The sequence below is a fragment of the Phaenicophaeus curvirostris genome, chromosome 2 (assembly GCF_032191515.1).
Source record: "Phaenicophaeus curvirostris isolate KB17595 chromosome 2, BPBGC_Pcur_1.0, whole genome shotgun sequence".
Classification (NCBI taxonomy): domain Eukaryota; kingdom Metazoa; phylum Chordata; class Aves; order Cuculiformes; family Cuculidae; genus Phaenicophaeus; species Phaenicophaeus curvirostris.
Genome location: NC_091393.1, coordinates 94065405 through 94087305, shown reverse-complemented (window position 1 = coordinate 94087305; position 21901 = coordinate 94065405). Strand labels below are relative to the sequence as shown.

Genomic DNA, 21901 nt, shown 5'->3' with positions numbered 1-21901 from the left:
TGGGCATTCACAATTGGCTTTGGGCAGAAGGGCTGGCTCCTCCACAGATAATTCAGAGCACATGTATTAGGAATCACCTTCTCCCTGTTAAGTGGGGCATCAGTCTATAGACACCCATGTAACAACAGATAATCCTGCATCTTCTCAAGTACCACCTTCCTTGGAATCAGACGGAGTCATGAGAACTACCAGAGGGACCAACTGAAAGTGACACCCGTGTCTACAAATAAAACCTCTTTAGAGAACGCTGCATCACTGGAAATGGATATTACAGTGTTCAGCCACAAATAACCCAAAAAGACCTTACCAAAGAACTCTTCATTCTTTATTCCAGGAGACACCACATGCCCAGCAGTGATGCCAGGAGAGGGATACAGAGGAGAAGGTGTTGTACTTGTGTTCAGTGGTGGCTCTTCCAGCAGTGGTGTCTGCATGCAATGTGCAGCTGTGACCACTTCTTCAGACAGGCTGTCACTGGCCTGATCCAGGCTAGATGATTTGGCAGAGGCATGTGCATTACTGCTGGGCACCTCTGAGGAAGAGATGCCTGCTGAACAACATGGAGCTACAGTGACCACAGCAGGCACCAGCTCAACATCCCCCTCTGCAATCTCCAAAGCAAACAGCTCAGCTTTATGCCCAGTGTCTTGCCCAGCCAGAGACAGCCCCAACAATATGTCATCTTCAGATTCTCTGTCCTCAGTGCTGTCATCTTTAAGGCTCCTTTCCAGTTCTGTTACATCCCATGGCTGACCACACTCATTTAGGTCAAGCTTGCTCAGGTTGGCACCAGACTGAGCATCTTTCATGTGATCAGGAGAGTGTCGAGGCTTGTTATCTGGGCTTACAAGCTCAGGCTGGATCCTACCACCAGCAGGTGCACCTGATGAGCCTGGAGAGGCTCTTAGCATGGGCATTAAACTTTTCGTTACTGTCGTCCTCCAGCTCTCTTCTCTGGAGACCTCCTGGACAGGCTTTCTGGGAGCTACATTATCATTTGAAGAGCCCACAATTTCAGAGTCTTTGAATACATAATACCATCCTTTAAAATGTCTGTATTCACGGCTTACGTAACTACTTCCTGACAGAAACAATACATGGACTGCAGTAGCTTGCGTAGCAAAGATCAGGGTACCTTGGTTGTGACAGGCATACACCACTTTGGTTTCCACGCTTGACTTGACCCCCTGGAAGATTATCTTGTCCTGGTTCTTGCCGCAGCCATTGTTTCCCTGGAAGCCCTGGACATAGATGACAATATGCTTCTGAGAGCCTGCCATTATGGTCCAGTTGCACCAGATGTTGGCTTCAACATCCACGTGCAGTGGCAGGTAAAATATCCCAGAGCCATCCTGAAAGATGATGTGACAGCTCCTTATAGGGAAGTACTCCATCGCCCAGGGCAGCCCCAGCTCTGATACATTAGAAAGGAAACATATGGTCAACAGTTATTTTACACAACAAGAAACAGATATAACACTTCTAGGAATGCTGCAAATTGTGACATAATAGGCCCTGTTTAAACCCCCCTCCTGCTGCAAGATTTTGATAGTTTCAGCCCGCAAAGCCACATCTCAGGTCTGCAATCAGAGCTAAGCCTGGGCCCCAGCTGCTCTGCAACTGCTTTGCAGCCCATCCACCCTCCAGCAGCTTGTATTATGTGGTTTTGCTTCCAACATAAGTGTGGTCAACAAGACCACCTTTTGGTTTTTTTTATTTCAATCGTCCCCTCCCCAGACAGCTGGGTTACACTTGCCAGGCTGGTTCTGCAGGCAATAGACACAGCCTCATCCTTATACCCACCTAGTACTTCTAGCTTCTAAAGATGGCTTATGGCAAGGTATGAAGTACTGGGAGACATACCAGCATGTTTCCATTGCTGTCCTCCTGGCATATGTACATTTCTGGACAGAGGATCATCGGAGGGCTCTTGAGACTTCTGGCCTCTTGACACTGTTTCTACCCCCTGGGCCACAGAAGGACGAGGTTGTGCAGAAGTGGCACTGAAGGAGGCATTTCTCTGCTGTCCTGCACCTGCTTGGAGAGCTTCTGTGGTTTTCTGCATTTTAAATTCTTCAAGGACGGAGGGAGACACCAGCTCATCACTAGCAACTGTCCCCTGATGCTGCAAAGGCACCACGTGCTCCTCTCTCCTCGCTCCCCATATGCCAGGCCTGGATGCTGGAGCCACCCCAGCGCCACTGCTTACATAACCCTCAGGCCAAGGAAGCCCCACACCAAGGTTTGGGCTGGGGGCAGAAGCTGGGGAAGGACTCTTAGCTGTCAAGCCCACAGGGGCTGAAGTTTCTGCTTGTTGGCCATCTGCTTCCTCCAGCACCAGCTTTTGCATCCCAGAGTGAAGACATCCAGGGGACTCATCCGTGCCTGGTCCAGAGGTTGCTGGTAGATGGCAAGGCGGGGAAGGGGAGACCATTTCTTGTTCTCCTGGGCCAGCCAGTGAGACTCCTACCCTTTGCCTGAGGTTGGCATGGTCCAAATCCAAAGCTGCTGGTGGAGAGAAGACAATGGGGGACACAGGCTTCGCTTCTGGAGGAGGATGTGCTTGGGAGGTGAAATCAGTAGAGCTGAAGTCTGCAGGTACTGATTCTGTAAAAGAGACCATCAGCACATGAATAGTTTCTGTCCCTAGGGTGGACTTGGCTGTGGGAACATGCTCCAGCCCTGTTGGTGAAGTGGGTACAACCAGCTCTGGTTGTGCAGCTCTGTAACTCTGGTGGTGGCAGCTTTTTAGACCCAAGGACGACACATGAGCTTCCTCAGTAGCTGGATGGTCACGTCCCAGGGCATTTTGGGAAAGGCTCCCAGGGTCTTTAGGGGCAGAATGCAAGACATGACTGCTCTGAACACACAAATGAGGATGCTCTTGGAAGATGTCCCACGACGCTGCAAGATGCAACACTGCTTTCCTCTCAACAACTCCCCTAAAGTGTTCCATGGAAAAAATACCCATGAGCTTTGTATGTTGGAGACCAGTTGTTCCCAACTCAGGTTGAATCATGGACAAATCCTCCAAACTGATTTGCCATCTTTGGCTTGTCTCAGGCAGCAGCTGAGAGTGATCCTCATTTACCACTTCATATAGACTACTCAGGCTGGATATCAAGCCCTTTGCAAGGCCATCAGCATCACTGCTTACTGTGACATCTGCCAGGGCACTTGGCTGGGAATGGCTTTGATCCTTCTCTAAACTTACTGGGCTGATGGTGGTAACTCTGCTCTCTGTGCTTTCTCTTCTGCCAGTCAACAAAGTCTGTGAGAATGCAGGCAAATCCAGACAACTTGTGGGTGTTGGTTTAATTGTAAACTGTAGGTCTCCCAGATGTTTTGGCCTCAGGGTAGGGTGCAGGATAGCCTGCCTGTCCTCCAGACCCACACCTGCCTGCTGCAAAAGAGGCTCCACCACCTGCAAGGCATCAAGCAAAGGAGTTTCCAAAAGCTCACTTGAAAGCCCATCCATATAACCAAACCGCACAGTGATGTCCCTGCTCATGGAGAGACTCTGACTCCAGGTATCCTGCTCTGCAGCAGGGATTGTGCCCCAAGGTGTTCCTCTGCCTTGAGCTTCCTTGAAGTATTTTGTAACTCCTTGCAGCTCAGACCCTGGCATACAAGGAGCTTTTGTTTCCATGAGCAGTGTCCTTGCACCTTCATATGTGACGAGCTCAACAGGACTTCCCACAGCTGCAGTACCCAGCGTGCTTCCTCTTCCCTGCAGCAACCCACCACTCAACACTGGGGTCTTGCCAAGGCTCACAGTGCTACGTGTGGTCACAAAACCCTGCACATCTCTAAATTCTTCAGCCCATCTAGACTGAAAAATACTATCTTTCTTTGGTAATTTTGGAGCAGGAGTTTTAGAAATAACATCAACTTCGAAGGAAGATTCATCTTTCTGGTCTTGGAACACGTAGTACTTCCCTTTAAATTGTCTCTCTCTACAGTCTGGCAAGTATCTCTTCAGCAACACAATGTGGACAGCTTGAGCAAAAGTGGCAAAAACATGAGTCTCCTTTTTCCAGCAAGCATAAACCACGCTGTTTTCCACCAGTGAAGAAACTCCTTCAAATAGGATTTTGTCCTCATTTTTGTTGCAGCCCTCCCCAGAAATAAAACCCTGAATATAAATTATTATATGCTTTCTGGAGCCTGCCCAGATTGTCCAGTTGCACCAAAGGTTTGTTGGGGAATCGCCACAGTATGCTGGAGGAGAAAACTCCCCATACTTGTCCTTCAGGACTCTGTGGCAGCTTCTTATAGGCCTATATGCCAATATCCAAGGAAAATCTGACCCTGGAAGACAAGAAGCACCAGTGTCAAATTTTCCTCTACCTCCACTTCCCAGAAAGAGTTACTAGCCCTTACTTCCAGAAATCATTTTCAAGATTCTTCATCTCCCTGTTTTGCTACATCCTACTCCTGCTTGCCAAGCAACACGCAAATTCATCAGCAGAACACTCAAAGTAACCCTGTGTCAGGTCCTGGGGAGAAAACCAACCAGGTATGTACCCCTGCACCAGCCTGGCACGAGCCCAAAACCGCCATCCATCCCTTCCAGCATAAGTGACTGTTTCCCTCCACCACCGACAACCTACCCCAAACCTCCTCCCCATCAGCGCTCACTCCACCACTCTGTGCTGTTCCAGAGCACCAAGAGGACCGAGGCAACTGGAGAAGCCCCGACCACCCCCAGAGCAGGACACGCTCATGCTTCGAGTACCCCCCAGCATGGCCTCGCAGGAGCACGGAGGTGCCAGCACTGCTGTGCAGTGAGTGCCACTTTGTCTCAGGGAGGCAGGTTCACAGCACCAGGATGGGGCTATGTAGGGATCAAAGCTGAAAGCTCAAGGAATTGCCACATCACCACAAGTTACAAAAGAAACTAGTGTGCTGTTAGGTTTGGTTTCAGCATATAGGTGATATTTATTGCTTATACACCTGCAGGGCTGGAAAGAAATGCTCTCCTGAAAAGACTTCCAACCCCTTTGCTTTAAAGTGTTCAGCCAATCAAGAAGTCCTAGGAGCCGCAGCAGGGTGAGCAACATTGCAACATTAGCATCTCAGGACAGCTCATTTAGCTCTCAAAGAGGGAAACACCTTCCCTCAAGTGGGAAGACATATTTTCCAGAAATGCTGTCTCAAAGCTAGAAGAGCCATGAGCGAGAGATAGGTTTACCCTATAGGAGCACAATTAAAGTTCACGTTGAACTTTTGCTACTTGTTTTAATTGCTGCCCAACAGTGAGTTGCTACAGTGCATTGCTCCTGCCTCCAGGGTCCTGCTCTGCAGTAGGGGTTTGGCAGCTTTAAGACAGCAGCACGCTATCTCCCACACTAGCACTGATTTCTGATTTTTCCCTTCCCCAGCACCCAATAGTAGCAACCTCCCCTTTCCTCTCCTCACCACCCTGGGGCCACCTTGCTCTTCCTACCTTTCCAGGGATGGATACGCCCAACAAATTCAGGGAGGGCTTACTTTGGCTTAAAAAGAATAAAAAATCTGGTCTGAGAATTGACTCTTACCTGGTTTAACTTTCTGGTCTTCCTGAAAGGATCCACGTGCCTATAAAAAAAGAGAAAGCCTTACTGCAAACATGAGTACCCCTGGGCGTGCTTGTAATGCTTCTCAGAAATATCCTAGCCTAAGCCTGTTGGGTAGGGAGGACGAAATCCACTGTGTCCTGGTAGCTTGAGGATTTGCCTGCACCTGGACAAAGCACATAGGCCACCTCATTTTTCCCACATGATAATAAATATTCACCCCTCCCTATTTCCAAAAGCATTGCTTGGCTTGTGCTGTTAAACCACAGCCTGTGCAGGAACCCATCCAAACCACAGCAAACAAAGCCCAGCTATGCTTTAATCCACAGGAGCCATGCAGAGGAGAACAGGATCTGCAAGCAAGAAGGACACTGCACTAAGGAACTGAATTCCTACTTCCCATCACTCACCCCTGGGACAGCATTGCAGCAGGATTTCGGGATCATCCCAGGAGCCTGCCTGCCAGCAGCTAGTCCCCATGCCCAGGGCACTAGGGCCAGAAGCACTAGGGAGGGCCAATCCTTCATGGCAGAAGTTTACTGGAAGCACAGCATTAAAAGGAGCCAAAAAAACCCCAAAAAACCTCTCCCTCCCTGTAATAATCCCTCAGGCAGAGCAAATACAGGATCACTACCCCTCTCCAAAACACATCACTGCAGCAAATGGGCTGCTCTCTGAGCCCACTCACTCATATACTGCCCTGCTACCCCTGTGATAGCAATTAGCTAATCAATGAAATGAGGCCACCAATCACTCAGTAGGGACAGACCTGCTCTTTCAATTCACCATCCAACATTCCTCCTTTCCAGGGTATTTTGGTGAGGAGGCATTATCCATTTTTAATGCATAACATTATAAAACTGGAATTAAAGTGATGCTGATGCCCTGACTTGAACCAGAGCCCAGGCTGCTGATTCAGTTACTGGAGAGGGAGGAAGGAAAAAAAAATAGCTCTCATGTACTTAATGTAAAAGTGGTTGTTTTCATCACATTTTAACTGGTTTCTGCAGAAGTCTGTGATTTCCCCCAGGGTTGCACCTTCTTGAAGCAAGACTGAGTGAAACAGGTGAAATTGCCTTGAAACACAAGCAGCTCCACTCCTCATCTACTCTTAGCGAAATGTGGAAAGTAAATAGCCCAGGTGATGATGTGTAAATTATTAGATGCTTAAAATTCTTTCAGCTGTAATAATCTACCTTGTCGTTAAGGGCCACACAGATAAGGCAATTAGGCTGTTTGACATGCAGCTTTGACAATATTCTTTTTAAAATGTCAGTCATCATTTAGCAAAATAAAATAGCTTTTTTATTCTTTCACTAAGTCATCACAGCTTCACAGGCTGATGGCTGTTCAGGGACAAATACACCCACTTTTTTAGTGGGTCTAAACAAGCGGCACATCAGACCCCCCCAGCCAAGCAGGGTTTGCAGGGGCAGTCATGCAAGCAACCGTGTCCCAGCTACTGATTGTTAAGCATTTCCACCTATCTCATGTGCAGTCCCACTTGCCATTTGCCTATGATTATTTCAGCTGCACAAACCTCCTCCCATGGCCATATGTCTGTAACTACACATGTCCAAAGTGACCTGAAATTCTCTCCTTTTTTTTTTGCAGGTGCAGACACACCTGCAAACCCTGCTCCATGCTTATCATGGAAATGGGATTTGCCCTCATGAACATCAAACAGGGTTGTACTACCACAACATAAACCCTGGAAGTTAACATCCTGGCTGGACGCCCTGTCGTAAGCTGGGGAAGTCCTCAAAGTATCATTTGGTTTGCTTGGAGAACAGGAGTAATTGCTTCATTTCAGTTTAGCAGATGGTGGAATAGAGATGGTGAAATAAATTGTAACGTAAGTATATTTTTTATTTGTTGTTACAGAACTATTTAAGTGAGGAATTTTAACACGGGTGATGCTGGTGTTTGTTAGCTATTTTTTTGAGTCGTGTTTTGAGTATTTCCATAAGGATGCAAATTGTCCATTAGGATGTTTGGCTCTTTTTACTAAATCCTTGTAGTTGGTAGCTGCTGATGTTCTTATTTATTTTGGGCACAAAAGTATCTTTTGGAGGGGAGCTGGTGAACACATTCACAATGGTTTGCACTGAGTTGCACAGGCAAACTGCACCACAGGGCCAAAACCACCCAATTGCAGGTTTCATCTTCTTTACTAGCTCCTGTGTTCCTGTATTTTTTGGTATGGGGTTGAAACTCTGCCAGGATGAACCAATGGCGTCAAGAAGACCCTCAGAAACTGCTGTGTAGGACACAGCTGCCTTGGAGACCACTGATGCAGGTAGGGCCACCGAAGGGACAGTCACCAAAATTAAACTAATCATGGAATCGTAGAATAGATTGGGTTGGAAGGGACCTTTAAAAATCATCTAGTTCCAGCCCAGCAAGTGCTCAAATTTCCTCCCCTCCTCCACCAGACAGCATCACACACCAGGTGCTCCCACTTAAAACTATTCTGCTGTCATTTATAAGGCAACATAAGCTAGCTGAGAGCTTGGGATAGATAAATTTATCATCTACCTCCCTCTAGTGATTGCATTGCTGCATAAAGTGAGAGAGAAAATTATGTTGGGCAACAGTTATTTTTGTTTTCTTTCTCAGAAAATCACTGAATGCTTTCATTTTTTGTGTCACTAGTTCATGATTCTCTTGCACACCAAAAGCAAACAGGAAGAGCTAAAGGAGGATGAGAAATTAGGATTACGCTCATCCCCTCGCTAACTAGAAATAATGAAGGACTGAAAAAAAAGAGTAACATGAGTGGTAGATAAACACTAGTGGAAACACAGCATTTTTTATCAAAGATGAGGAAAATTGGTAAAAAAATATGATAAACATTTTTTTTTTAACAGGTTTCAAAAGTGGTGTTATTCTTTAGGGTTTGGCAAGGCACCCACCTAAATACTGGAGGATGTGTCCTGGGTGCCCATCTCGGTGGCTCTGTCCCTCCAAGTGAGCTGCCAGTGTTGTGCTTGCAGGGGCTACTCTATTATTTATAGATACATCAGGTAGAATGCGATCCCTGTCTTTAGTTACCAGAGATAAGCATCAGTTTAATTCCCATTTCTTTGCATCACTCGTTAGCCAGATTGATTTTAGGTCTGTTGGGGCCAAAGATGCAATTATGCTCTTAGGTACAATTAAAGGTAAGGGATTTCTCAGGAGCTGATATTTTCCTTAAATACAGAATTGGCTTTCCTTGATCACCGTCTGCTTTTCATTGACTTGGCTGCTAATCCTCTGGACTGTGCTCAGGGATGTTTTAAATGAGTAATGCCATCATGTTCCAGTTTATCATGGTGAGTGTTTCAACCATGCTGATGGCAAACAGGTAATAAAACCAATATATAGACTTCACTTTTTGTGGGGTTTCTATAGACTAAAAGCGTAAATTGCACACCTGCAAGATTTATGTAAGAAAATATGTAGCATGGGAGGGCTAAAGTGATTTTATTTTGGGCTTTCCGATGCTTTCAAGGCACCTGTTCCTTCTTCCTCCTGACCTGGGAATCCATAGACCAGGGAAAATGATGCCTTTATTACTCTGTTGTGTCAAAAAGAGGAAAAAAATAAAAACAAAGGGGGCAAAAAGTAGAATAAAGGAAAAAAAGGAAAAAGGAGGAAAGGGAAAAGAAAAATGCGGAAAAGGAAAGAAGGAAGAGAAGGAGGAGAAAAAGAGGAAGAAAAAAGAAAAGGAAAAAAGGAGAAAAGTAAAAAGATAGAAAGTAAAACAAGAAAAAAGGAGTAGAAAAAAGAAAGAAGAAGAAAAGGGAGAAGAAAAAATTTTAAAAAAGGAAAAAATGAAAAGGGTGGGAAGAAGGAAAAGAGGAAAAACAGTACACCTGTGTGTGCTGGCAGGAAAAGTTTGTGTCTGGTAGGACTTTACTGCTTTTTCTGGGGCTTTCCCAGAGGAGCAACTTCAGCAAATATCCTTGTCCATTGGGTTAGAAGAGGTGGGATTTCCCCCAGCCACTCCCTGCCCAATTTCTCTGCCCATGGATCAGTTTGGGTGATGATCGACCTGGCTGGCATCTGATGGGGCAAGTTCATGAGGTGCCGGTGGCAGAGGTCAAGCCTGGCCATTGCTCTGCCTTGATGGGAACAAAAAAAAAAGATTTCCAGCTCTTTCAACTTAAACTACAGCATCAACATGGTGGCATACAAACCAGGACATGCAGTAAAACACATTTTAAAAGATATGACAGAAATAAATACCTGCAAACCCTTTTTCAACAAAATATTTTCTAAATTGGGAAGCTTATGCACTTCACCCATCCGATACGTGAGCTGCTGCTTTATCACACTCAGCCTTCTTTCACTCGGTTAATTCAGCTTTGCTCTGATAAGCTATTTTCAAAACCAAGGGAAGTAAGACTGATTTTCCATCAGGAAAGCAGGTTTATAATGAGACCACACATCCACTGTGTTATGCAGGGAACTGGACTCTGCAAGGAATTCCAAAAGATGGAGAAAATGGAGCCCTCATCCTGCTTCAGCAGACAGAAGCCACCCTCCCCTCCTCTTTGATGTTTCCTTTTTCTGGTTATGAGTCCGATGACTTCGTCTGGCAATGCTGGGGGTTGGTGCTTTTCTCTGGTGTTTCCCTATCACCTGTTTTAAAGGGCATCACAAGAAATTTACACCTAAAAGCCCTTCATTCCTCTCAAAGCCTTACTAAAGGCTTTCAGTGGACCTGATGACCTGGTGGGTGCCAAAAATCACAGCATCTTTATCAGGAGCCACCAAAGTGGTGGGCAAACACAAAGGGGCCAGGAAGGAGGAAGCACATTCCTGAAATGCTATGGGACCCCACTTGATGGTTGTGGGTGACCCCTGGGGCTGCAGTGGGGCTTGTCCTCTTCAGGAGGAAACCAAAAATATCCAAATCCAAACCGGAAAGGACCATCAAGGGAGCAGGAGATGCCACCTAGCTAGGTGACAGAGGAGGAGAGGGTGATGGGGAGGGTGAACAGTGAGGGCCGTGCAGCTGAGCCAGCGAGGAAGATGAGGATCCTCAGTGGACTGAAGGCTTCCCAGGAGGGTCTGGATGCCAGATATGGGTAGTGTTCCTTAGTTCAAAAGAAGTTTGGAGCAGCCCTTTCCCCTTTTCTCAGGTATTGGAGGATGCCAAGCCTGAACACTTAGCTGAGTGTCCTCAGCGAGAAGATGGCCAGGGCAGTGGGAAGACACAAGTGCCTATGGTGCTCAGGCACCCCTGAGGCAGCCTCCATGGCCAAGGGAGAGAAAACAGCTCTCGCAGCCAGGATACAGAGGGCTTCAGCACCTCAGCACTCAGCCCAGACAGACCCCTGGTCAGCACCTACATCATCCAGCTGACGCTTGACACAAGTGCCTCAAAGCCCAGAGGATGCAACATGCTGTAAATGGTCTTGCAAGGCAGGAGAGAAATTCCTCTCTCCACGCACATCTTGTTTCTTAGCCCTGTAAACCACTGTCACTGTTTTCAGACACTGGTCACATCATCACTTGGTCTAGGATGTTACAGTTCTCTTTCATCCTTCTTGTTACAGCCCAAACACCAGCCTGAGCTCAGGATGGATCCTCTGTGGAGGTTTCCTCTGCTGCAGTGGAGGGTATGAGAGAAAGCCAGTCTCAGCTTCTCCACAGAGATAGCAATTTCTGTTTGGTGATGGTGGAGAGGAGATCCAGAATTGGGACAAGACAGACGACAGAGGCAACATCTGGCAGGATCAGAACCTACGGCTACCCTAGTGGGATATATGCCTTTCCAGTGTCTCCTGGCAGGAGCAGACACTACCCTTCTGCCGCAGATGAGGGGGACAGTAGCAGACAAGAGGGCTGGTGGCTGTCCCTTCGACCTCAGGAGGTCCCCAAGTTAGGGTTTGCTTGAGAGGACGAGATCTGGAATACCTGGAAGGGCTCACATTCAGCCAGGCACAGACAGGCTCATCTCATTCCCAGAGTGGTTCCTACCTTCTGCACATCCTGAGCAGCAGGAGGAAGAAAAGGCGGAACAAAACCCCTGTGGTGACAATGCCCTGGCCACTGAGCCACATGCCTGGCCAGGCCATTCTTTCTGATGGGAGGAAACCCAGGCTGCAGGCAGCTTTGTGTCCTGCAAACCAATGCAAAACTGATTTATATTAAAAATAAAGAGCACACAATACCGAAGTGGTTGGGATTTGTCTATTAATCTCTCAGCAGTCAGCTGCAAACCTAACAAATCCCGTGAAATAGCAGCAGGGAGCCGTGTCCTAACTCATTCCTCCCTGCCCCCTTTTACAGCTAAAAATAATCAATAACAACTGTCCAAAACAGGGAGACTGAAGCAATTTACCAGGCTGCAGGATCGTGACTCATATTTTCGCTTGTATGCTGGCTGGGCTGAAAAAAAAAAACCCACGGGGCTGTGTTTCCCAGCAGGCATGGTGGAAAATCACCTCAGAACCACTAGATGAAGGGATCACCTTATTAGAACAAGTGCCTTTTGCTGTGATCTTTGTGAGGCTTTGCTGGGAAGAAACAAAAATAAAGATGATGCAGCCAGGTTGAGAGCACCTTTGTCCCCCCCTGCTTTACACAAGTGAGCACTAATTGAACTGCCAGGGAGCAATGAGCCCCATGGAGGCAGTGGTGGTTGTTATTCTACTGGTAATTGCTGTTTTCAGCCAGCACAGGCAGCAGAAGGGACTTGTCTGGAGTTTCCTAGGGTGGCAACAGTGCTGGAGGAGCTTTCCATCCAAATCCCCATCCCAAAGGGGTCACCCTCCTCTCCATGCAGCTGCCCTGCTCGGGTGGGTCCATCCTCTCCCATGCACATCTGCACACAGCTGCTTTGCCTCAAGAAGCAGCAGCAGCACCAAAGGAAACACCACCAACAGCTAAACGGGGGCCCGTTTCCTCTGCAGCGACCACATTTCAAGAGCCACACAGCACTTCCCACACAGCTCACTGCCACACTGGCTCCCATCGCATCTGGGCAGTTTGCCAGGGAGGCCAAGACACAGCCTTGTGTCTGCATTGGCATCACCAATGTGGGAAAAGCCCGGCCCCTTGGGGAGTTCCCCAGTGTCACAAAAAATGAGCTATATTGCTCCCTTCTGCTCCAAAATAGCCTGTCCTGGCCTTGGAAAGACGGTGACGTGATGCCAGTACAGTGGTACATAGTGAACTGACGCATTAGCTCCTGCCCTAGACTTTCAGGATGACTGTACCTACATCCACGTGCTGAGAAACTCCCTTTTATCAGCAGCCAGATCCCCTCTCCCCAACCATATTTCCTTCCTCACTGCTCCCCTGCAGCGGCATGTGTGGGTGTGAGGCAGCTGCAACCCTTTGTCATTCCTCCCTGTGTTGGTTCATTAATGCAAAGCTACAGGGAGAAAATCCGCATCTCTCTGTAAAAGAACCCAACACTGAAATATATTAAGAAAAAAAAAAAGAAAAAAATAGAATCCACCAAGGCTGTGGCCACATTGAAGTGATTTCACAGAATCACAGTAAGGCTTGGGCTGGAAGGGAGACAACCAGATTCCTGTAGGAATCAGGAGTTTGAGGCAGTTGGATGACTCAGTGTCAAAGGGGGATTCATTTTATTTGGGACCAGTCCGGGGAACTCTTACTCATATAAGCAATCAATAAAACCACTTACTGCTCCTGTTTATTATTGAAACACTAATTTTTCTCCACAATATGCACTTGTATTTGTTCTATCGTTTGTCCTGGCTCCCCTCCCCACATCAGCCTGTACGTGACCAAGGGCTGCCTGCATTTTCCTGAAGCTTTGGGTGGATCTGCACTTGATTGTTGCCAACAGGGCTGCAAAGAAACAAATCCTGGTACCTTATTAACACTGAGAACTGCTTCAGTAAAACCACACAGGCAAAGCGAGCAATGTCCAGCTAAGAAAGAATTTATCACTTTGGCAGCCTGAGGAGACCACTTGTAAACAAAAACCTACTCATAAAAGCATGAATCTCAAACACTTCCACACAGTATCTGACAGTCCTTTGGATACTAATGGCTAATAAGTGGTTGTCCCTTCTGCTGGTCTCTTTGGTGCCGGCTCAGGACAGGTTATCATATATTACACGTAACTTCTGGTACCCATTTTTACAAAATCTCTAATCAAATAGATAGCAGAGCAAGGGACCTCGATTTGGCTGAACAACTCTGTCTGTCAGTGCTTCTACTCTTTACCCATATCCTCTATCCGGGTGGGCTCTGCAGAGGATGCAGACAGACTGTGTGGCCAAAGGAAGCAGATGCAGCAATCTGACTCACTGCACTTGCCTGCACCAGATCCTTTCAAATATGCTTCGTCTGGGATGATAACTCCCTCTTTTCTCATCTCCTTTGGCCCCACCACAGTCAGCAGCTACTCCAGGAATCTGGCAGCACTGTTGCCTTGGACTCTGCATGGGGAAAGGTTTCATTTCCAACTTGCTGTCACCACCACCAGCTTTGCTTGGCACGTAGCAAAGCTGGAACTAGAAGGTGCTGGAGGAAGGCAGCAGGCATTGATGGGGAATGAAAAGCCCCTGTGATGCTAGCAAAGAAAACAGTGCTTTGAGGATGATGTTGCAGTCAGGAAGCTGTTTAAGAAACAGTACAAAAGTTCAAATTGAGAACACGTCACTGCTTTTTCTTTTAATGCCTCTAACTGCTTGTGATTCGGGAGAAAGAGGTTATTCCTGTTACAGAGCTACCACTTCCTGCTCTTGCTGAAGATTGCAACACAGAAGGAAAGCAAAAAGAGACGTTGAAAATCTAATAGGGAAATCATAAAAATGAAGAAAAAGTCCAGCTCTGAAAGGCTGTATTGGATGGACCCACCAAGGATCTGCTGTAGAAAGGCCAATAAAAGAGATGGATCCTTCTTACTGCTCCACAGAGGACCAAATGGCTCCCAAACTCCATGTCTGACGTCATCTCTTTGGAAGCCATCCAGGTGTGAGCCATCACACTTCCAGCTTCAGTGAAAAGATGGACATTTTGATGGAAACCCCTTGGCGAATGGGCTGTTCAGAAGGAACCCATTGCATGCACCAAGGACGTTTGATGAAGCCAGTGGCAAAATCCTGCCTGATTTCAAAGCAGACATGAGCTCACCCTGAAATGTCCACATTCCACATGATTTGTGTGCACTCACAGTGGTGATGACCAGGTCCATGCCGGCAGCAAGCCAACTCTTCAAGTATCAATCCACATGTATCAGCTCTTTGAGAGAAAATTAGAAACTCATCCAATTCTTCTTCCAGCAGGACCTTCAAATAGCCATGCCAGTAATATGAAAGCCCTCAAAGAACATCCTGGAAGAGCTATTGAAGGGGAATTTTCCCCCATTCAGACTGAATTCTTCTTTACTTCTGCTAATGACTTCACATGAAGGAATCCAGATGTTAAAAAAGGCAGCCATGCCAAAGAGCTGGCCCATATCTGGCGCGTGACACTTCCCAGCTCTCCTGGCCAGCTGGGCTGTGCAGGCGCTCAGGAGCTGAGCAACAGCTTGAATTAGCTGAACAACTGCCAGCAGTCTCAGCAAGTCCCCAGCCAAGAAATAAAATTCCACCTGGAGTAAACCAGGATGATTGTCTGTTAAAAAAAAAATAGATCAAGGAAATATTGCAGCCTTTCATGGCTTTGAAAATTAAAATGAAATTTTTAAAAGCTAATAAAAGACATGCTTGGAAAGGGTATTTGTAAAATGGTAGCTTGACTCCCACTTCTCTGGGTCTGTGCTCAAAGCAACTGGGCAGCAGGGGCCTGCACTGCCATGGAGAAGGCTGCTCCCATAACCCACCCACAACGGGCTGGGGAGGATCTTATGCAAGAGATAACTCTGCAGAGGTCAATTCATCCAGTAATGCATATATATTTTTTTTAAAAAAACAGTTCTGTTTGCGGTGGAAAAGACCAGGCAGGACTATACGTATACAAGTATCGCTGTCTACAAATACCTGTCGGGGGGTTCTAGTAAGGCAGGTGATGGTCTCTTCTCCAAAGCAACAAGTGATAGGACAAAAGGAAATGGACCCAATTTGCCCCAGCAGTGGTTTAGATTGGATATTGGGAAAAACTTCTTTACTGAAAGGGTGGTGGAGCACTGGAGCAGGCTGCTCAGAGAAGTGGCGGAGTCTCCATCCCTGAAGGCGTTCAAAAGGAGTGTAGACGTGGCACTTCAGGACACGGTTTAGTGAGTATGGCAGTGGCAGTCTGACAGTTGGACTTGGTGATCTTGGAGGTCTTTTCCAACGTTAATGATTCTCTGATCCCCAGGTGAGAATGACTACAGTCTATCAGCCACCAGACTGACGGAAAACACGTTTGTGCCCAGCAACTGGGATTTGTACAACTTCAAGGCTTTTGAGGTCTCCAGCCCCAGTTTGGTTGAAAACGGCTCACTTGCTGCCACCCTTTCCCCAGCATTGTACTTGCAATGAAGCAGAGGGGCTTGAAGAGTCAACTGCATTCTTTAAGTGCAGAACTATTGCAACAGCCAGGCTTATGGCAAGGGATCCTAATGAAAAGCAGCTGCCTCGTGCCTGTAAAGCGGATTCTCACTGCAGCATTTTGCCCTAATGGAGTAAAATCAGAAGCTAGAAATTATATCTATATAAAGACTTGCACTCTCAAATATAAATTTTACTAACAGGCTAGCACCATTGGTTGAAAGAGGGAGGGCATTTAGAGACCATTATTTATTGAAATCACTTATTCAAATGTATTCACTAAGACTTCAAGCTTCACTTTGCCTCCTCCTCCCTGGCTTTGAGAGGAGTCTGAGCACACAGCACCTGCTCCTGACCAGCCCACCAGCAAACTTCAGCCCTCCACTGGCTCAGCTGCTGGGCAAACCCCTGGCTGCCATCACACCAGGATCTGAGGGCATCAGGGTATCGCTGGTTCAGAAGAAACCTCCTTCTGAACAACTCAGCCTTTGCAAAAAAACTTAGTAATGGAGCTGTCAAGTGACCTGAAATGCCTTAAATATCTTCCCCTGCCTCAAGGTGCACTATAAATCCCTCTGGCAAGAGAGATAGACTTAATGTCACACCAACCTCTTGACTCCTGGCCCTCCCTCTCTCTTCGCTGGTCTGGTTTCTCTGTCAGGTCCCTCCTCATTGGCCTTCCTGAGCTCTGGTTGGGTTTGCATTGTGTGGCTGTGGAGAAATCCAGCTTAACCTTCCTCATCAACCAGGCACTCATTCCAGCGAAAACTTGTCCATGACACACAGTGTCTGCTGAAGCCCAACAACCTCCATCCTGCAGCTGCTACAGAATGAAGGAGTGAGAGCTAAAGCACAAACTTCAACTGTTTGGTTGATAGTAGATATGTGAGCAATGAGCTTGGCCACCACTGAGTGACACCAACAAACTTCTCTTTCTTCACTTGCTTTTTCTGTGTGTTTATTTTCTGTGTGTTTATTTAGTATTTGTGTATGTTGTACTGCTGGTAACTGCTACGAATTTAATATAAGAATAGAACAAGCATTTTTGGGCCAGCTCCAGCACCAGGTCAGGCCAATGATCCATTTGGCCCACTGGCTTTCACTCCAACAGCGGTCATGAGCAACCAAACAGGGAAGACTAAGAACAAGACAACTACATAATGTATTTGCACCAGTGTGCTCTTCTGCCTTCAGCTGTTTCCAGTGCAGGGGTCTTTTGAGCCAGATGTGACTTCTGCTTAGTGCCACTTACCACACAAACAGCCCCCCACACTGCTGAAGGACACTGTTTTTTGAGTATGTGCTGTTTCCTCTTGAGCCCATATAAATTTTGAGTATCAAAAAATCCTCAGACAGGGAGCTCCACTGCCTGCTGTGTAAAAAAAACTACTGTTTTTCATCATGATTCAGGCTTTGAGTGGCTCTCTTTGAAGAACTCTGCTTCTTCCCTTTCCAGGCCACTTATGGTTTTGTAGACAGCTGTTGCATCTCTCTCTAGTAATTTCTTTCCAAATTGTGAGTGGTAGCTCACATAACTGTTCCCAAGAATGAAGCTGCTCATCATGGATCCTTGTGGTTCTCCTCTCTCCCTTTTAATTAAGTGAGGAAGCCTGGACTGTGTGCATAAATGAAGATATGGATAGACCATAGATTTAAGTGCTATAAAAATGTTCTCTATTGCTTTCCTTGCTAGATTTGGTATGTGCAGGGCTGTGGCGACTACCCACCACTACTACCTACAGCAACTCCAAGATCCTGTTCCAAATTACAGAGTAGCATCACATTAAACTACCTTCTCCCCCTGTTGTATCATCTTCCACCCACCTTGCGTCATGTCTACCTCCCATTTTACTTGGCCTCCTACAGCCCTTCTGAACTTTACACAGGCCTCCCACATCCTCACTGTCACCACCCTCAAAAACTACATCTTATGAACAAACTGTCCCATCCCATCACTCACCTCCACTTCACCACGAATATACTGGAAGATCACCTTGATTTCTGTAAAAAACTGCCCTGTGTTCACCTGCCTAGCATTTAAGATGGTGAGCAAGGACAGTCAAAACAGCAGAGGTCTGATTTCTGTTAGTATTCGGCTTTTCTCAAAAAAAACCCTCTCAAATCTTTCCTGAGAGTCAGCATGGTTAGTGACAAAAGCTGTTCACTTAATTTTTAGATATATTTATATAGCACATCTCAGATGCTCTTTTGCTCTGCAGTAGCTCCATGAGTCAGTATAGAAACATCCTGCCGCTGAGTTTCAGATGTTATCTGTTTTTCCCCCAAATGCCAGCCCAGGAGGATATGATGCAGCTGGTAAGAGCACTGATCTCTTTGTCCTGTTTCTTAAATACCAGACTATTTCTCCTCCAAGGGTGTGTTTATAAAAATTTTCAAATCTTAACATGAACAAAAATTCCCTGGAGTAGAGGTTGGCGTCATGCCATGCTATGTATCATTATAAAAGACAAATTCCAGACACTGGGATATTCAGAACAAACCAGAAATAAAAGGAAGAAACAGAGGAGGAATTTGAAGTTAAGTAGGCAGAAGGTTTTTTAATATAATGTTAAAGCAGCACTTTTGTATTTAAGCAAATACTGAGCAACTAAATGGAACGTCAGTTGTAGTGTTTTTCTTTTACCCAGCTTGGGCCCTTGCATTTCACAGATCTCCCTTCTGGGGATAGAAGCAATAAACATGGTGCTTTGGGGCTGACGGTATCTGCTCTCCCTCACAGAGCTACAGTCACTTGGGTATTCTGGTGGTTGTTTAGACCCTGGAAACAGGCAAGGTATAAATATTTGTTGTATCTAGCAATAAGCTACCCACACTGTATTTGAAACCGCTGTGCTTCACTTGAGATCGAGAGATACAGACCTAGTGGGAAAAAAAACCACTTCAGTATTTCTGTGCATCAGTTTTCTACCAGGTTTTTCCATCAGATTTTTTCCTGGGATGCAGGAGTGGGCAAAGGATCCTGCTTGCAGCTCCTGGTTTGCCGTTGACAGTGAAATCCTTCCAGCTCCGACGACCCTGGCTGCCCTTGAGCAAACTGCAGGCCCTCCATTTACAAAAACACTCCCACACTGAGCTTTTTCATCTTTGTTTATATACCCTCCTTTCTCTCCCTCCTCTGCAGCAGAGTGCGGGAAGTCATTTCAGCAAGTCTCTGCTGGCAAGAGGAGTGCGGTGGCTGAAGTCCATCATTTACCGCTTCAGCTGACCTACACGAGACTGGGCGCAGCACCACACTTGCCCGGCTGGATCACTGCTTGAAGTGATCAACTGCTTTATTACAGGCGTGATGTAGGTCTGAAATCACACTGCACTCTAATGTTTTTTTCCCTGGCCTGGTGAAACCGGGAGTGTCTTTATCATTTGGGCTTCTTCTATTTACTGCAATGCTTTAGGACACAACCCTGCACACTCATCAGTGAAGAAGGTAAAGGATAACTCCCCTGGGTTGTATAGGTGCCTCCTCTCTAGGCAGACACTTCGGGATGGATGTAAATAGGATGACACAAAGATGTATTTTCTCTGGCATACTTGCCTTTTATCAAACACACCTTCAGGATTTCCTGGAAAGAAAGCGGCACTGTGTACAACAGCCACAGACAAACCTGTAGACTCCGAGTTTCCCTATCCCCATTTGACCTCTGCAACCTCCTGCAGAGATCAGACTTTGTTGATATCCTCCCCTGGTTTAGATGAGGAACAATAGTGTCGCTGAATTCAACCACAGCTTTCTTTACAGAAAGATTAAACTGCAGCAACTTCCCTTCCTTCTCCAGGCAGGAGGCATGGGGACTTGGGAGAGTTACCCAACACAAAACAAACAGGGAATTAATTTCATCAAGTGCCCTTACTCTTTGGAGTTATGAAAGGCAAAGAGCTGAATCATAAAGGCAGGGAAGGAAGAACTCCTCTAATTATTAAGTGCTATTAAAAATTTCATGCAGAACTCACCTGTGTAATTAGGCCAGTATTAATTACCCCAAGTGAATGATTCAGATCTCTCTGGTGTTAAAACACCAGCTATATACAACAAACATCCTCAAACAGGGAAAAACCCAGAACAGACCACCTAAGAACAAGCAAAAATACACCAGGGGAAAGGATATTACATTCACAACCACCCAACTGAAAGAAGAATCAGGAAGCCCACGCTCTCTCGTGCCCCAAAACACACTAAGTAGAGGAAAAGCTCATACACGCATAAGAAGATCCTAACACCTACTTTCGTAGCTGGAACCACCTGGGAAAGTGGGATAAAGGACCAGCCCTCACCTGAGAATTACTACACTGGACCCACGCCAGTTCTTCCTTCCAGAACACAAGCAGGTATTTCAGTTCTTCTTAGGCAGCTGCAATGACAACACATATTACAGCTCAGGCAAAACACAAGAGAACTGGAAAATATGACACATGTTAGGGTATGCAAATAGCAGAAAATCATGCCCAAAGTTAAAGCAAATATGAATAATTTGAAAAAAGTCTGAGATGCTTCAATTAGAGGACTGAAGACAACTCCTCCATAATAGCCCTCTTGTGACATTTGCTTTCCAGCAGCTCTAAATCCAATTTTCTTGCACTTAATATTCTTTCACTGGTCACTAAAATGGTTTATTTTACTTTCCTGTGAGGAATCAAGGGACAGCAACTAAAAAGCAGGAAGTTAGAGCAGAATTAATGGATAATCAGTATTGAATAAGAACTGCTGATACATATCACATGGAAGTACCATTCATGGAGGTAAAAAAAGCTCTGTTTAATGCATCATGTAACCAATAAAACTGACCACATAAAACTTTCAATTTTAAAAAATATACTTTGTTACTAAAAAATCACAAGGGTATCAGGTTTAAGTTCTATCTTCCATGGCTCTACTACCAATACCCACTGGGGATGATCCATTCCAAGAGCTACAGATAGTAAAATTAACACACCCTTTGTGCTAAATCCATGTGTTGCAATGAATTCTCAGGAAGCAACACCTCCCTTGGTGCGTGTTTTCCTCCATGCCAAGAGAGTTTCAATAGCACTGCAGGCTTTTATTGAGTAGGCAAGAAGATGCAGGAGAACAGTGACAATACACTGCAGGTCTTGCACAACACGGTGTTGTACTCAAAAGCAAGATGCTACTGCACAAGTTGATTCTTCAAGCTTTTAGGCGTAGATTATTGGGTTTGATGAGGAAGAGGGTTAATAACTGCATCCATTCCAAATTGTGAGGGAAGGAAGAGAGAGTTGATTTGCTCATTCTCGAAGTTCCAGATATCAAATTTTCATAGAGCATATAATTATGCTGCAGAAATCTTTGCCAGAGCATGCAGCAAACTTAAAAAAGGCCCAGACAAATTTCCGGAAGATACCTTTGTTGCTTGTCACTGACCACTGTGGTCCAGAAGCAACTTTTAATACTGATTAAAGGCTCACCTGAGCTACCAGAAGCATCTTGTGCTTCCTCTGATGGACATGAAAGATCAATCCAGCCGTGGTTTGGCCCAATACAGCTCATCATCACATATAAGTTAAAACAATCCAGGTTATATTTATACAGAGAACAGATGACAGCTCTAGTAACAAGACCAAATTCTCAGATTAGTTCCAATGAGGAACCTCTCTGAAATCTGAAGAGCACAAAGCTAGGCTGTGCAGCTAACCTCTCTTTAAATTCATCCAGTTTCTAGGTATTGTAAAGCATGGCCTACATTTCAACTGTTTTCCGTGATACTCATCACTGAAATTCATCACTGTCTTCATCTAAGTGTCATTAATATTTTTGCTGACCACTTGCTATCAAAACCAAGTAGGACAGATGTAAAAAATGCAGAATAATTCACAGTCCTCTCTAGTATTTATTTTTGCATAAGCAAAGTGGTCAACAAC

General features: G+C 45.9%; 1 protein-coding gene across 1 annotated transcript; it reads right to left on the bottom strand.

The window, feature by feature from the left end:
* Nucleotides 1-185: 185 nt before the first annotated feature.
* Nucleotides 186-14730, bottom strand: LOC138717384 (uncharacterized). Its single transcript, XM_069850898.1, has 4 exons — nucleotides 14710-14730; nucleotides 5541-5580; nucleotides 1864-4311; nucleotides 186-1414 (listed from the first exon to the last, which is right to left on the bottom strand). Exons 1-4 carry the CDS (start codon nucleotides 14728-14730, stop codon nucleotides 186-188), a joined length of 3738 nt encoding a protein of 1245 aa, XP_069706999.1.
* Nucleotides 14731-21901: the final 7171 nt, after the last annotated feature.

Bases quoted from the DNA above. Each gene is read 5' to 3' on its own strand.
- LOC138717384 (XM_069850898.1), bottom strand. From the start codon at position 14,730: ATGGACCTGGTCATCACCACT. The intron at 4,312-5,540 runs GTAAGAGTCAAT...CTTGTCTTCCAG, and splicing joins AGACCAGAAAGTTAAACCAG to GGTCAGATTTTCCTTGGATA. The intron at 1,415-1,863 runs GTATGTCTCCCA...CTAATGTATCAG, and splicing joins ACAGCAATGGAAACATGCTG to AGCTGGGGCTGCCCTGGGCG.